The sequence below is a fragment of the Coffea eugenioides genome, chromosome 2 (genome assembly GCF_003713205.1).
Source record: "Coffea eugenioides isolate CCC68of chromosome 2, Ceug_1.0, whole genome shotgun sequence".
NCBI lineage: Eukaryota > Viridiplantae > Streptophyta > Magnoliopsida > Gentianales > Rubiaceae > Coffea > Coffea eugenioides.
The window spans coordinates 20469183-20482932 of NC_040036.1; the positions used below are offsets into that span (position 1 = coordinate 20469183).

The 13750-nt window shown below is 34.3% G+C and overlaps 1 protein-coding gene across 2 annotated transcripts; it reads left to right on the top strand.

Annotated features, from left to right (window-relative positions):
• Nucleotides 1–8435: 8435 nt before the first annotated feature.
• LOC113761441 (probable prolyl 4-hydroxylase 9) lies at nucleotides 8436–13164 on the top strand. 2 transcript variants are annotated; one of them, XM_027304427.1, is made up of 8 exons: nucleotides 8440–8725; nucleotides 8817–8936; nucleotides 10145–10302; nucleotides 11467–11569; nucleotides 11832–11927; nucleotides 12165–12230; nucleotides 12361–12480; nucleotides 12877–13164. In XM_027304427.1, exons 1-8 carry the CDS (start codon nucleotides 8606–8608, stop codon nucleotides 12961–12963), a joined length of 870 nt encoding a protein of 289 aa, XP_027160228.1. In that variant the 5' UTR covers nucleotides 8440–8605; the 3' UTR covers nucleotides 12964–13164. The 2 variants fall into 2 exon arrangements, with proteins under 2 accessions (XP_027160229.1, XP_027160228.1); XM_027304428.1 differs by lacking the exon at nucleotides 11832–11927 and having other exon boundaries at nucleotides 8436–8725.
• Nucleotides 13165–13750: the final 586 nt, after the last annotated feature.

Consider the following 13750-nt stretch of genomic DNA (forward strand, 5'->3'; position numbering starts at 1 on the left):
CCCGAACCCGAAAATTTCGGATTTACGGGTTAGTGGATCGACCCGAAATGACCCGAAACTTAATTTTAATTTATTAATTTACCATTGTAATTTCTAATAAAACTAATTTCACACAAAACTAATTACATAATCAAGTAATAAAAGTTTAAATAAATAATCTCAAACCAAATCTAAAATAAATTAAACACTGTAAAAGTGTTTTATCCCAAACCAAATATAAAATAAATTAAAACAGTATACAAGTAAAAAATAATATAATACATTATTTGTCCAAATATAATAATTTCAACTTCACACAAGTTAAATAAATTCATTTAGGATTAAGTGATTAATGCCTTTGAAAAAAAAGAATAACTTAGTTTAGTTAGATAAAATAATTTTTATGTTTATTAAATTATTTTTAATTCATAAATGGGTTATCGGGTCACCTACGGGTAGACTCGAATTCGACCCGTTTCTTTTCGGGTTCATCGGGTTCAATCCCGATTCTGACCTGAACATGCAAAATCTCAACCCAAATCCATTAATTTCGTGTTAGTTTTGTATCGTGTTTTCAGGCCGTGTTGAAAATTGCCATCCCTACCGAGAATCCTAAGTGAAAATGTTGTGAGATCCACTGGACAATCTTCCTTGCGTTGGCTACCTTGGTAATTCCATAATGGCTAGTTTGGGGTTAAGGATAAAAAAGAAAATAAGAGAAATCTCAAGTCATGAGAGAAAATAAAGGGTTAAAAAAGAAGATAAGATATTTTAACATTATTTGAGAGTTATAAAAAGAATGTGATGATTTGGATACGAATATTATTAAAATTTTGGATTAATCTTCTATGCATTGACAATGTATATATTTTTCACCATTAAATGCATGACACATAATTCGAATTTGAATTTAAAACTCAAATTTTGTATATATGTCGTATATCCAATCATAATAGTGTATACATCACCAGTGTATATAAAATTCACTCCAAAATTTTAGTTTAGAAGTTAGTACAAAGTTTTCTCCAGCTTTCCATCCAAATCAGGTCGTATATTTGGGGGGGGGGGGGGGGGGGGGGGGAGACTTTTGAAGCTACAGTTGTAAATCTGTTCTATTCCAGGCCTTTCCACTCTTTTCTATCAAAGAATCTCGCAAGCAAAGGAAAAGTTCAGATTTCTCTCCCTTTTTCTTCTTTTCATATCATATCCAAGCTCCCAAACAAACTGTGAGACCTCATAGTCTTGGAGACAACTCTGGGATCACGTGGTACCCTTTTCTTTCTAGGATCACTCGATACTGGTGTTTCCATGCCATGTTGTTTGCATCCGCTGATGGAGTCGATACAATTGTCTCCAATCATCATTCGATTGTATGTAACATTAGAATAAGCCGGTGACAGAAAAAAAAGGTTAAATAAGGCTTAATCTAACAAATATAATAACCCCTTTACTTATACCTTCTTTCACTTTAATATTGCAACTCCATTTATCATCGCCTTCTTTTATACCTTTTTATATAGAGGTGTTAAGCACAATTTAATTATGTTAATCACAATTTATGTTTATCAAATGTGCTCATTAATAAGTGGAACTGAGTATGCAATAGATTTTGAATGAATTTAAATGAATATCTAATTAAACCCATTTAATGAACGGGTAATGGGTGGGCTGATTCCGTTTATCCATTTATACTCATTTAAAAATAATTATATACTTAAACTCAAATTTTAGTAGGTGTTAAGCAAACAAGTTTGAATTTCCTACCAATCTAATGATAATAAAATGTAATTATTTCTTGTAAAACAACATGCAAAATTTTTTTTTTTTAAAAAAAGAGTAGAATTTCAAGTGAATCATAAGTGGATAATTGGGTATACTCATATCCATTTATTGAATAAGTATAAATGGGTTGACTCATTTTGACATATTTATTAAATGAGTATAAATGGTTTTATTCAATTATACTCATTGCTCAATTATGACCCATTCAAATATGTTATAATCACCCATTTTGACACATCTACTTCTGTATCTTGAGGGTCAAAGGTGCCATTTAGTCTCTTTCTTTTCATTTTCTCTTGTCGGTTCCTTTTTTTTTTTTTTTGGTTTTTATCTTTCCTTTCCTTTCTTTTAGAATAACTGATGGTGAGATTTTTTGTCCCAAAAATACTAAAATATTCACCGAAGTCCTCTTTAATACTTAGTGTTAGTACAACATTTTACGAGTTTGCTTCACTTACCAAGTGAAAATCAAATGTATAGCAAAAGGAAACAAAAAACTACCATTCAATATTCATTCGTACCATGCTCCATAGCAGCCAGGTATAGTTTAAGAAACAAATTTCTTAAAGCAAAGTACATCTTGCCTTGGCCATGATCATGACCTCTCGCTCCTGCAATATATCGGGCCTTATTATGGAAAAATTAAATCCACATACATATTCCCGTGGTTCAATTCACGTTGCCTAAATTTTGATGAAGTTTAGTAGGAATTTCACATTCACATTCACATTATAAACGACGTCAACCATTTATAGTGATTACCCGTCTTGATCCTCTCACTCCTCTTCCAACTTCCAAGCATGATTAAATAAGTTCACCATATAGTACTATGATATATATACCTAACTGTAGAAAAAAGGCAGGCACAGTAGCAGGTTTTGTGTCTGTCATTTGTAAGCCGTACGGGTTTCTATTCTCCGTACCACTCACATATAGGCTATAGCACGGCATGTGTCTGGTCAATGATGCCATTCCAGGAACAGATGTCACATCCAAGAATTTGCAATAAGCATGACGTACGCAGAATTTTTGTAAAAAAAAAAATATTATAATGATTTGATAAAAAAATAATTAAAAAATATGTTCATGTAAAATATAATTTTTTTTTAAAAAAAAAGTGCAATCCAAACAGAGCCAATTTGCAAATGCTCGGAGGTGCAATATTAGCCTAGACTTACAAGATTTTGTTTATAGATTTCAGGAATAACTAAATATTTATTGTAGTAAACATGCAACTAAAGATTCATTTTTTGGACTCATCCAATGGTATAAAATTATGCATAAGAGTACAATATTTATATTTATATTTTTTATTTTTTTTGTCAAATATTTATATTTTAATTAACATATACATTTGGCAAATAATTTGTACACAATCAAACTGTCAAATGAATATTTTGTGGACTTGTAATTCACATAAAATGGACATGTAAAAAAAAGTTAAATATTAATAAATACCATTTTCTTACCCAAAAAAAAAGCAAATTACATTTAGTAGAAAAGAAAAAAATAACATCATGTAATATATTTTAGTTTAAAGTTCATCATTGTGGAAATAGAAAGGACAACTGTAAAAATTTCAACAATTCTGATGGACAATTGCGAGGCTAGAAGATAGACTACCAAAATTCAGTGGAGGCAAGAGTGAGATAATATTATAATTCTTAAAATTTTTATAAGCTATATTACCCAGCTTATTCTTTTTTTTCCGGAACGGAATAAGCCCACACACACCCAAACAATGAGAGACACGCAGCAATCTAAGCCAGCTTATTCGATCATGCACTTGAAGGTTACAACTGAAGAGTTCCAGGTCTACTACATACTAGTACCTAGCTACATCAGTCGTCATACATACATGCATGCATATATACATACATATATATATATATACTCATATGTATGTATGTGTGTATATGAGCACGAGGACGATGATGATGGTATGATTACATAGTTATATAGGTACTAGTTAACAGTACATGTCGTGTTCTGGTTTGTCAACTCCATCTACGCTCCTCAGCCAATAAGTAGCGTCACCAAAAGAAGCTGCGCCGTTTGGAACGTCCTCCATTACCCTTTCGTGGCCTTGAGGATAGTATATCCCGCTACGAGGATGCGGCACCCACCAAGACGGCTTCTCCGGCTTCTTCATCATCTCTCTAGCTCCAAGTCCAACACATTCTCTGTGTTTGTTGCTTCGTTGGTTCTGCCATTCTGGCTGTCTCTCGTACGTTGCCCAGCTGCTGGTCGCCAATCCTGCTGCTTGCTGCATGTAACTGAAACAATATGCCAGGATGCATGTGAAAATCAAAATCAACGCACGCTAGCAACTACTGATATAAATGGGAGGAAACCAATTTTTTTCTTTTCTTTTAGAGAAAGAAAAGAACAATGGAGAGCTGTATATAGGTTTCTTTCGAGTCGTTTCTAGTTTGTAATGAGTTAAACGAGTTAAATACATATATATATATATATATTTATGGATATGAAGTATTATTCAGATTTTGGGGAAAACATAGAGAGCCCAAATAACCAAAAACAAAAATCCTAACAATAGGAGAATTTTCAGTACTATGATTTTCCGACTGCTTCAAAGACATATCCTACTACTGTATATAAGCTCTGACCTAAGTTGTAATTTCTTGTTCATCCCAACCACTCTAGCCATGGCTCTTTAGATAAATATATAGATAGCTGATAACTGACACGGGAAGAGAGTGAGTGATCGATCAACAATAATAATGCAGCACCTGACTTTTGACGATGAATGCCTGATTAATTCACAAGAACACCATAATATATACCCAACCAACCCAAGTGGAGGCTAGCGAATAAACAAGCCATTTTCTCAGTGCTATGATCAAAGTGGAATCAATTCCCTAGAAAGTAGTAACTTACCTCTGGTGAAGGTTTAGGAAACTTTCACATCAATAAAGCAAAAGTAACAAAAACTCAGACAATATCATTCTTACAATCTGGCCTGACCAATCTGTGGTTCTTAACGTCCGCTAAGTTAAAGTAGAAATCACAAGTACAAAATATTGTAAAATTTTCTGTTATGGGATACCCGCCAAAAATGCAAAAATTTTGGATGTGGTGCTGACTCCGGGATAAAAATGCTCCAAGTATCTACACCAGCACTACTTGGTAGGCACAAATTAGTCTCATCCGAAAATGAATGCGTCAAGAATAATAATGGGTCTCTTTAGAAGGTGTGTTTTTTATGTGTTTGTATAAAATTTTATTGTAAATTATTCTAGAATCAGTAAAAAAAATTTTGTGTATTTGAGAGTTGAGAAAAACAATTTTTCTTTTTTCTTTTTCTTTTCTTTTTTCCTTTCTCCTTCCTCCATCCCTCTAATTTATTGTAGAGGGAAGAGAGAGGGAAGAAAGTAAGAAAGGAAAAATAAAAAATTGCTAGCGTTGGTGTCGACGCCGGTGGAGGTAGCAACTTAGAGCAGCAGATGGTGGAAATGGTGGTAGACGGAGGTGTGGAGAGGAAGCAAAGGAAATAAAAGAAACTTATTTTTTTTGTATGTGTTTGAGTATTTGATGAGTATATTTAAAAAATTTTGACAAGGTTTTTAAAATTAGTATAGTTAAAATTATTTAAAAAACGTGTAAAAAGAAAACTCAAATAAAAAACCTCCACCTTCCAAACAGATGCTCTGCATCATATATCAGATCTGATTAGAACTCACGCGGCTACGACAAGTCCTCTTTATTCGCTGCAATTTATTGTCAGTCATAAGAGAAGTTCTTCAGGTAGATTTTTTCCGGTGATTGACCAGCAACAATTTGGTTGGTAAATTGTACATCGATCTAACTTATTGCAGTACGACATATTTAGTCATAATTAAGGATGGCAACGGAGCGGGGTTAGTCCTAATTAAGGATGGCAATGGGTTCCCCTGCCCCGTCCCGCTTCACTTGCGGGGTCAGTAAAAATTTGTTATATAATTTTATTATAGTTAAATTTTAACAAATAATCAAATACTGAAATATTAACATATCACTAAATTATTATTCATTGTAATTTTACAATTGAATCTTATAAAAACAATCAAACAAAAGTTATTTGAATACAATCCAACATGATGAAATAAATACAACTAAATTAGTAAAGTTTTCACTTTTGGTACAAATACAATCACTAATTCATTATTGTGCTTGTGCTTTTTTTTGAGAAAAAAATGTTATTGTATTAAGTATAATTAGGGATTTAGTATAAATGTATTAATAAATTTAGTATAACTAATTAATAATTTATATTGGTATACATATATAATTATTAGTATAATTGATAATATCAATTATATCAATTATATTACATATATTAATATATATAGTGTGTTTAGATTGTAAATTATGTGAGATAATTTTGTGAAAAAATACTGTAGCATTTTTTGATATGATGTATATGAGATAAAAGAATGATTGAAAAATGTGTTGATGATACAAGCAAATCAGTATGTCTAAATAAGGTGTAAATAAGGTGAAATAATGAACAATCCAAACACTATCATAAGTTTGTAACTAATTAAATTATATATTATATACATATATATTTTATATATATATTTTTTAAAGTAGGTGGCCCACTCCCCGGCCCCGTTTACAAGCGCCCGGGGAGGGGGGAATTCCTCCCGGCCCGTCCCGTTAGCCCCCCGCCATCCTCAGTCCTAATGGTAATATGGGATGGTAAGCTCTTCACCAGGCTAAATATTGTGGACAATCGATTATTATGCCTATTGATTACACATGTAGGTAGCGGCGGTATGTTGTGTGGCGCGCGCCTATAGGTTCGTACAGTATAGGTGATGACTGATTGGACACAAGCACATTGCACGCAACCGAGTGAACGATTGCGGTTCGACTTCCATGTTATTTTCCTGTTCAAATTTTAATTTTTTACTCTAGACCTTTAGACGATAGGTCTTTGAATTTTATTTTTGGAAACTTTTAATCTAAAGTATAAAAATCATCTATTTTTGTCTTTAAATTTTAGATACTTTAGACATTAAAATATGAAATCTACCTCGTGGAACTTGTCAAAACTAATGTAATAGTCGGCGATCGATGTTCGAAATTTAAGAAGGAAAACATGATCCTTTTAAAAATTTTAAATTATTTAAATTAATTTAATTTAATTCTCCTCCATTTCTGTTCACTTTTGAGTAAAAAGCATAATTCAACGAAACATCATACTCTTTCCCTCCCTTTCCCTTCCTATCATTTCCTACACTTCCTCAAAAATCAATTTAATCAACAAAAATGAAATCATTCAAATTCCCTCTCAGTTTCCTTTCCCTCCCATTTCCTCTATCCAAACGGTGCCTTAATAATAGATTTACTTGCACCTTGGTCTTTAAACTTTATTTTTTTAGATAATTTACCCTTTAAAGTATGAACTTTGTCCTACTTTTGTTCTTAAACTCCACTTTTGGATACTTTTACTCTTACGCACTGTTTGGTTTGAAGGAAAGGAAAGGAAGAAATATCAATGGAAAATAAAAAGGAAAGGAGAATAGAGGAAAATGATTTTTAACTATCTTATTTGAATTAAAATTTAACATATCTTTTTGTCATAAAATAAGGGTTAAAACACACTAAAAAAAAAAGAAATCTTATTCTAAGCTATATATTATATGAGAGACACAAATTAAATGTTGATCTAAATCGTTAATTTAGGAGTTCCCATGCTTGTATCTATTGTCCATATTTTGAGTCGATTTTTCGTAGATGAACTTAAAAAAAAAAAAAGAGCCTGGTCTGGTTTTCAAAACTAGAAATGCTTGCATAGTATTTTTTTGGTAAATAATAGGCATAAAAGGCTATGGGCAAAATTACAAGCCCACGAACAAAATCCAACCCAAATCTACCTTTCCAATATGGACTTGTGTACTAGTCGCGGTACATTGCACAGTCCAATTACTCTTTGCTTTCTTAGCAGTTGGAACCGTACCGTTCGAAATGCGTGTCGTATTTGCAAGCACCGTCCCGTATATTGTTGAAAGTAGAGCTGTAATCGAATTGGATTACTTGCAAATAATTCGATTAAAAACTTGATTTGAACGAATTCGAATCGAGTTCGAATAGTTCGATAAGGCTAATAAGTCTAAGTCGAGTTCGAGTATACAGAAGTAATGCTCGAAAGCTAGTCGAGTTTTATCGAGTTTTTTAATTTTAATTATTTAATATATTATTATTATGAAACTATCCTTATGTCCAAAAGAGTGATTGAATTTAAAAAATATTTCAAATCTTATGAAATTTTTTAAAGGGCAATAATATATTTTTACTCAAAAATTATCAAAAAAATGAAACTTTCTAACTCGAACTTAATAAGATTCGTGTTGACTCGAGCTCACGAGAGTCTAATTCGAATTCTATAAACAATGCATTGAGCTCAAACTCGAGTTCTAATAACACTACTCGCTCGATTTCGAGTACCCTTCCTACGTGTCGAGTCAAACTTGAATATGACGATACTCAAACTCGATTCGAATCGATTGCATCACTAGTTAAAAGGGAATTTACTCTCCTTTTGTCCAGACATTTCAACATCAAAAGAGAAGGAAAAACTCCCGCCATTACCGCATTCTGTCATTGCCTACCCCGGCAATCCCAAGTTCTAATATTTCGCCAGACAAAAAGAAAGAGATTTCGGAGTTGAATTAATTGGATCCTTCCAAACTAAGAGTCTTCGTTTCCCGTCTCTCACTTCACTCACTCCCAATACGCGAACATAGTCTGTGTGTGAGCAAAAATACTCTCGTCAAGAGTCAATTCCTCTCAAGAGTCAATATTGAGACCGAGGATAAATTTTAGCATGTGAACCATCATGAGTTCCAAAGGAAAAAGATTTCCGCGGTTCAAGGTTGCTTTGGCTTTCCCGGCTGTCGTTTTCTTATGCTTGTTTTTCTTCCTAGCTGGCCTGTTTGGATCCATTATCATTTCTCAGGTTTTTCTCTACATACTATTTGAATCGGTGCATATAAATTGAATATACTGGTTATGGTTTTTTTTTTTATAAACAAGATACGATTTTGCAGGATTTGACGAGAATTGGATCCAGGCACACGTCTTTGAAATCAGTTGAGGAGGAAAAGGATGGTGGTGCAATGTCACACGGCGAAACTGGAGAATCTTGGGTTCGCCCGGTCCCATTCCAGGTAACTGATTCAATTTTGTTCTCTTTATCCGGCTTTTATCTGCGTGTATATATTTGGATTTCCAAGTCAGAAAAAACGTTTACGTTATTAGAGTTGTAATAAGCTCCTACATACATGGTCTGGTAGATGTAATATTTGGAAATTCTAGTGTCAATACTGGGGTAATTTGGTCTGAACTCATGCTTGTAGTGACTAGAGCATCTACTATGATGCAATATAGGGGAAAGATTAAACACTTGCATCATCTTAAGAAAAATACTGCACGCCTTATGATTATGAGGAAGGATTGGGGAAAGATTAAACATATATGTCACCTTTAAGCTAAATACTGCATTGCCTGCAATGGCACTTTAAATTCACTAGCAAGGTCCCGCCCCATCAATCTTCTTGAATCCGAAAGCTTATCCTGTATGTGACAACATGATTTTTTTAGCTTATTCCTTTTAATCTAAGGGAAATGGATTCTCTCTGACGACAATCTTTGAATCGACGGAAAAGTGCGCTACTGAATGATCTAGAGTGATCCTCTAATGAGAAGAGCACTGATAGTTGATTTTAGTAGCATTTTCAGATTCAGTCAAGATTGCCCATTTTAAAGTGGGGTAACTGTTGCGGTTCAGTCTGATCTGGCGTGAATGCCTAATCGGAGAGCGTTGAGAATACTTAGGTAGTAGTTTGAGATTAGGCCAAGGTTGCCCTCTGAGCGGGGTAATTGTTGTGGTGCAAGCATGAACTGACAATCAGAGGTGACTTGACCAGGATAGAGGTCCAGTTGGCATACTCTGTATTTTCTGATTCTTTGGTCTGGTTCAGAATATAACTGGAATTATTAATTAGGCACATTAGGTCCGTGATGGGATCTTGCCGAGAATTATGATATCTTGGTTGATTCTGATACCACGAATGTCTTTGGGAATATGTCATGGTTTTACCAAGTGCTCCATTAAACGAGCTTTTGTTGTTAGCATTCACCAATGCATCAACAATTTAGTTCTATTCTGACTTCTAAATTGAAAAGCATACTATTAATGATGTGTTGCAAACTAAAATTTCAGACCAACACCTTAACAGCCAAATGGAATTCCCAAACTTGGAAATTCATCAACTTCTAGTCAGGTCAACTTTGTGTTGAACTTGGTTCATCGGATTTGTTCCGAAACTAATTGAATTGATCATACTCCAGAATTCATCTCAACCTTTGAGTGCAGATCTTGAGCTGGAGGCCAAGAACTTTTTATTTTCCTGGTTTTGCAACCGCCGCGCAATGCCAAAGCATAATTGAGATGGCCAGGTCAAGTATGAAACCATCCACTCTTGCTTTGCGAAAGGGGGAAACTGCTGAGAGCACCAAGGGAATCAGAACCAGGTCCTTGTACAAATATGTGACTGTTTATCTTTTATACGGTTATAGGATAATCTTTCCGTGATATGATGCTTTTATGTGGTTTCTTTTAGGTTTCCTCGAAGAGGAATTTAGATGTATTCTGTAACATTTCAGACCATTAGAACTGCTTTGAATTTGGAATTGCTTCTCCTTACCTGTCATCTTTTCACCATTCCATATGCTGGTAAAGAAATTAAATTCTTTTTTGCGTAATTTACTTTAAACAATTTGTTTTATGCTCTTCAGTACTGATGCTGAGAGCATAGTAATAGGCTTTATTCCTTCTCCATATTGCTATTTTTACAGTATTCCTGTTACTAAGTATAGTTGCTAAACTATTCCATATTACAGAATCGATACTTCTGCCTTCTGGTTACCAAGGCTATAACTAGTTTGGGGTTTTTTTTTTTATTTACAAAATGTATTATAATTTAATCCATAACAATTTTCACATTGAACCCACAAATGCCTATATTTTTGAGTTACATCGAGGTCATTAGAACTCTCTATTATATGGAAATTGCTCATCTTCACGTGAGTTTGTATATCCGAAACCTCTCCTTCACTATCATTTCTACTTTTACTACAAATGGAACTCTAGATGTAACTATCCTTGTAATTATCACCTCCACTTACGATGGAAGTCTTGATCCAGATTTGAGACTGAAGATAACTGTCAATGCAACTATTAATATGATTATTCCAACTATATTGAGTATCATACATTTAATGAGCGGAGTCATAGTAGATATCTTCACTGGTAGGTCCATTATTCAAATTATCATAATCATTTCAATATTAGCCCCTTCTTTTCATAATGAGCGGAGTCAATGACGCAAGTTTTCAATCTTCTCTATATTCATGCTTGGACTATCGCATTTCTTGTAGTTTCCTGAGTTCCCTTATTTTGTTGAAAGGAGCAAAAATTATTTTGCAGAACCAATATTACACGTGCTTGCAGACTGAAAAGCATAGAAGCAGAATAAAATAACACTTATGGTCTGGTGTTAGCAAATCATTGATAATTGAGATGACAATAGCAATAATCATGATAATTTGTGTCAAGTATTTTGGCTGCTAGAAAAAAAATGGTATTTTGGGTGCTTCTTACTACTTACCAACAGTGTTTATTTGCTCTTCTAACAGTTCAGGCACATTTATCAGTGCAGCAGATGACAGAACAGGAACCCTGGATTACGTTGAGAGGAAAATTGCCAAGGCTACAAGGATTCCTAAAAGTCATGGAGAGGTAATTGTTTGCAAAATTTTCAATATCAAATGCAATTTTCTTTTTCAAGCAAGCTTACCCAAAAAATGCAAGAGTTTGTCATGCAATTGGTGTCTGTAAATGCAACTTGAGTATTCTTTTGATGTATAATGGAGGTCAGGCTGAGCAAGACGATATCCATTCTGAAGAACATGTTTTAAAGAAATAAATGTGATCCGCAATAAAGAATCAAAAGCATGCCTCTGAGATATCTTGAATAATGCAGCATATAACCATATTGCAGGCATTTAATATTTTGCGCTATGAGGTTGGGCAAAGATACGTTTCTCACTATGATGCATTCAACCCAGCTGAATACGGCCCACAAAAAAGCCAAAGGGTATTTCCCATCTACATGAACTGGTTATCTTGCATTTATCTGACAGTGGTATGAAGTTATTTCATTTTATCATAAAAAGACTTAGCAGCACTGGAGGGATCTAGGATTCGGGATCATTTTCTTTTGAGAGACATGCTATAGTCTGCTGTATTATATCATCATTAAGAAAAGCTTACTGGTCGATAAATCTAGCGGTATAGTGGCCATATTCACTCCAATTGAACGGTTTAAGTGCAGGTGGCCTCATTCTTGTTGTACTTATCAGACGTTGAGGAGGGTGGAGAAACCATGTTTCCCTATGAGGTAAATTCGTGAGATCCACCTTTCATCCTAATGCTGTCATAAACCAGAGCTCTTTGAATAGTGTGGCGGATTGTTATCTGTTTATCAATATTTGATGCATATGGATTGCCACCGAATGTTTTATGTGCAGAATGGCTTAAACACGAGGATGGCTTATGACTACAAAAGCTGCATGGGGTTGCAAATTAAGCCACGTCAAGGAGATGGGCTACTGTTTTATTCACTGTTTCCAAATGGAACTATTGACAAGGTAGAGTTTCATCTTTCCTTAAAAACCTTCTTTTGTGCCAGGATTTCGTCCAGTGATACCATTGAACTTCTTTTGTACATTAGATAAAGATTGAATGCTGTGGTTTGATTTTCATCTCCAGCATTTCTTCAAATTCACCTGCACTAAATAAGACACTGCCATTTTTAAGCCTTGATTCCACTACCTTAATTCATAGATTGCCTGTATGACAGATAGAAACTTAAACCGAAATCTATGATACCAAGAAGAACTTGAATCCTTCACCATAGTCCATAGATCCATCCATTTGGTTGTCAATACTGTAGACTTTAGTCTTTCGACTGATCATTTAAATAATAATAATAATAATAGGTCTTAGCATTCCCCGTTCTGAACTTTTGTTGTGCTATCTTGCAGACATCTCTCCATGGAAGCTGCCCTGTGATCAAAGGGGGAAAATGGGTGGCTACAAAATGGATCAGGGATCAAGTACTTGACGACTGATTCATGCAATTCACAAAAGGACACCGTGATTAACTTCTGTTCCCATAATTCCCCAGAAATTTTAGGAAACGTCTTTTAGAGGCCACCCCTCTCGTTTTTTTTTTTTTTTTTTTGGGGTGGGAAAAACAGGTCATTGAACTTGGATGAGGATACCATATTTGCTTGGTGAAAAGCTCTAAAAATTATTATTGTTTTTGTCCATCTAACCTTCTTAAACCCCCCAAAAACAAATCTGGTTTAAAGCTGGCCAACAAAAATTAATGTATTTTAACCAAAAGTAAATAGATTTTTCTTTTTCAGATGAGTGGAGTTGAAGCCAAATTACACTACTAGTTCTGTTAGGTATCTACTATTACATGTTCTACCATTGTACCGGAAAGGTTTTCACGAAAAGCTGCCTTTATCAAGTCTGAAGGATCATGGAAGAAGGTCATTCATGAGTGTACAGTCAGATTAAATTTTTGCCACAACATTCTCTTATTTTATTTATTTATTCTTGGAAAGAAAAAGAATGTTATCATTTCTCTTGAACCAAAAACAGAAGGACGCTCTTGGGATTTCACAGATTCGGGCTTGCAGGTGAACGAACGCCAATCTATGGGTGACCGATCTGCCGTCCCATTTAGGTGCGACTCTGGGCCTGTTTTGGTTTAATTGAATTGACCAGCCTGCTCGCAATGTGCGTCGCTGACCAAGAAGACCGAGCCCATTCGGAGCTAAATTTACTTTATCCAAATTCAAAAGTAGATTTTGTTTATTCATTTAGTGTATTTTTTTCATCATAAGA

Coding starts and splice junctions, on each gene's coding strand:
- LOC113761441 (XM_027304427.1), top strand. CDS start 8,606: ATGAGTTCCAAAGGAAAAAGATTTCCGCGGTTCAAGGTTGCTTTGGCT. Junction 8,937..10,144: donor TTCGCCCGGTCCCATTCCAG/GTAACTGATTCA, acceptor CTTTGAGTGCAG/ATCTTGAGCTGGAGGCCAAG. Junction 12,481..12,876: donor CAAATGGAACTATTGACAAG/GTAGAGTTTCAT, acceptor GCTATCTTGCAG/ACATCTCTCCATGGAAGCTG.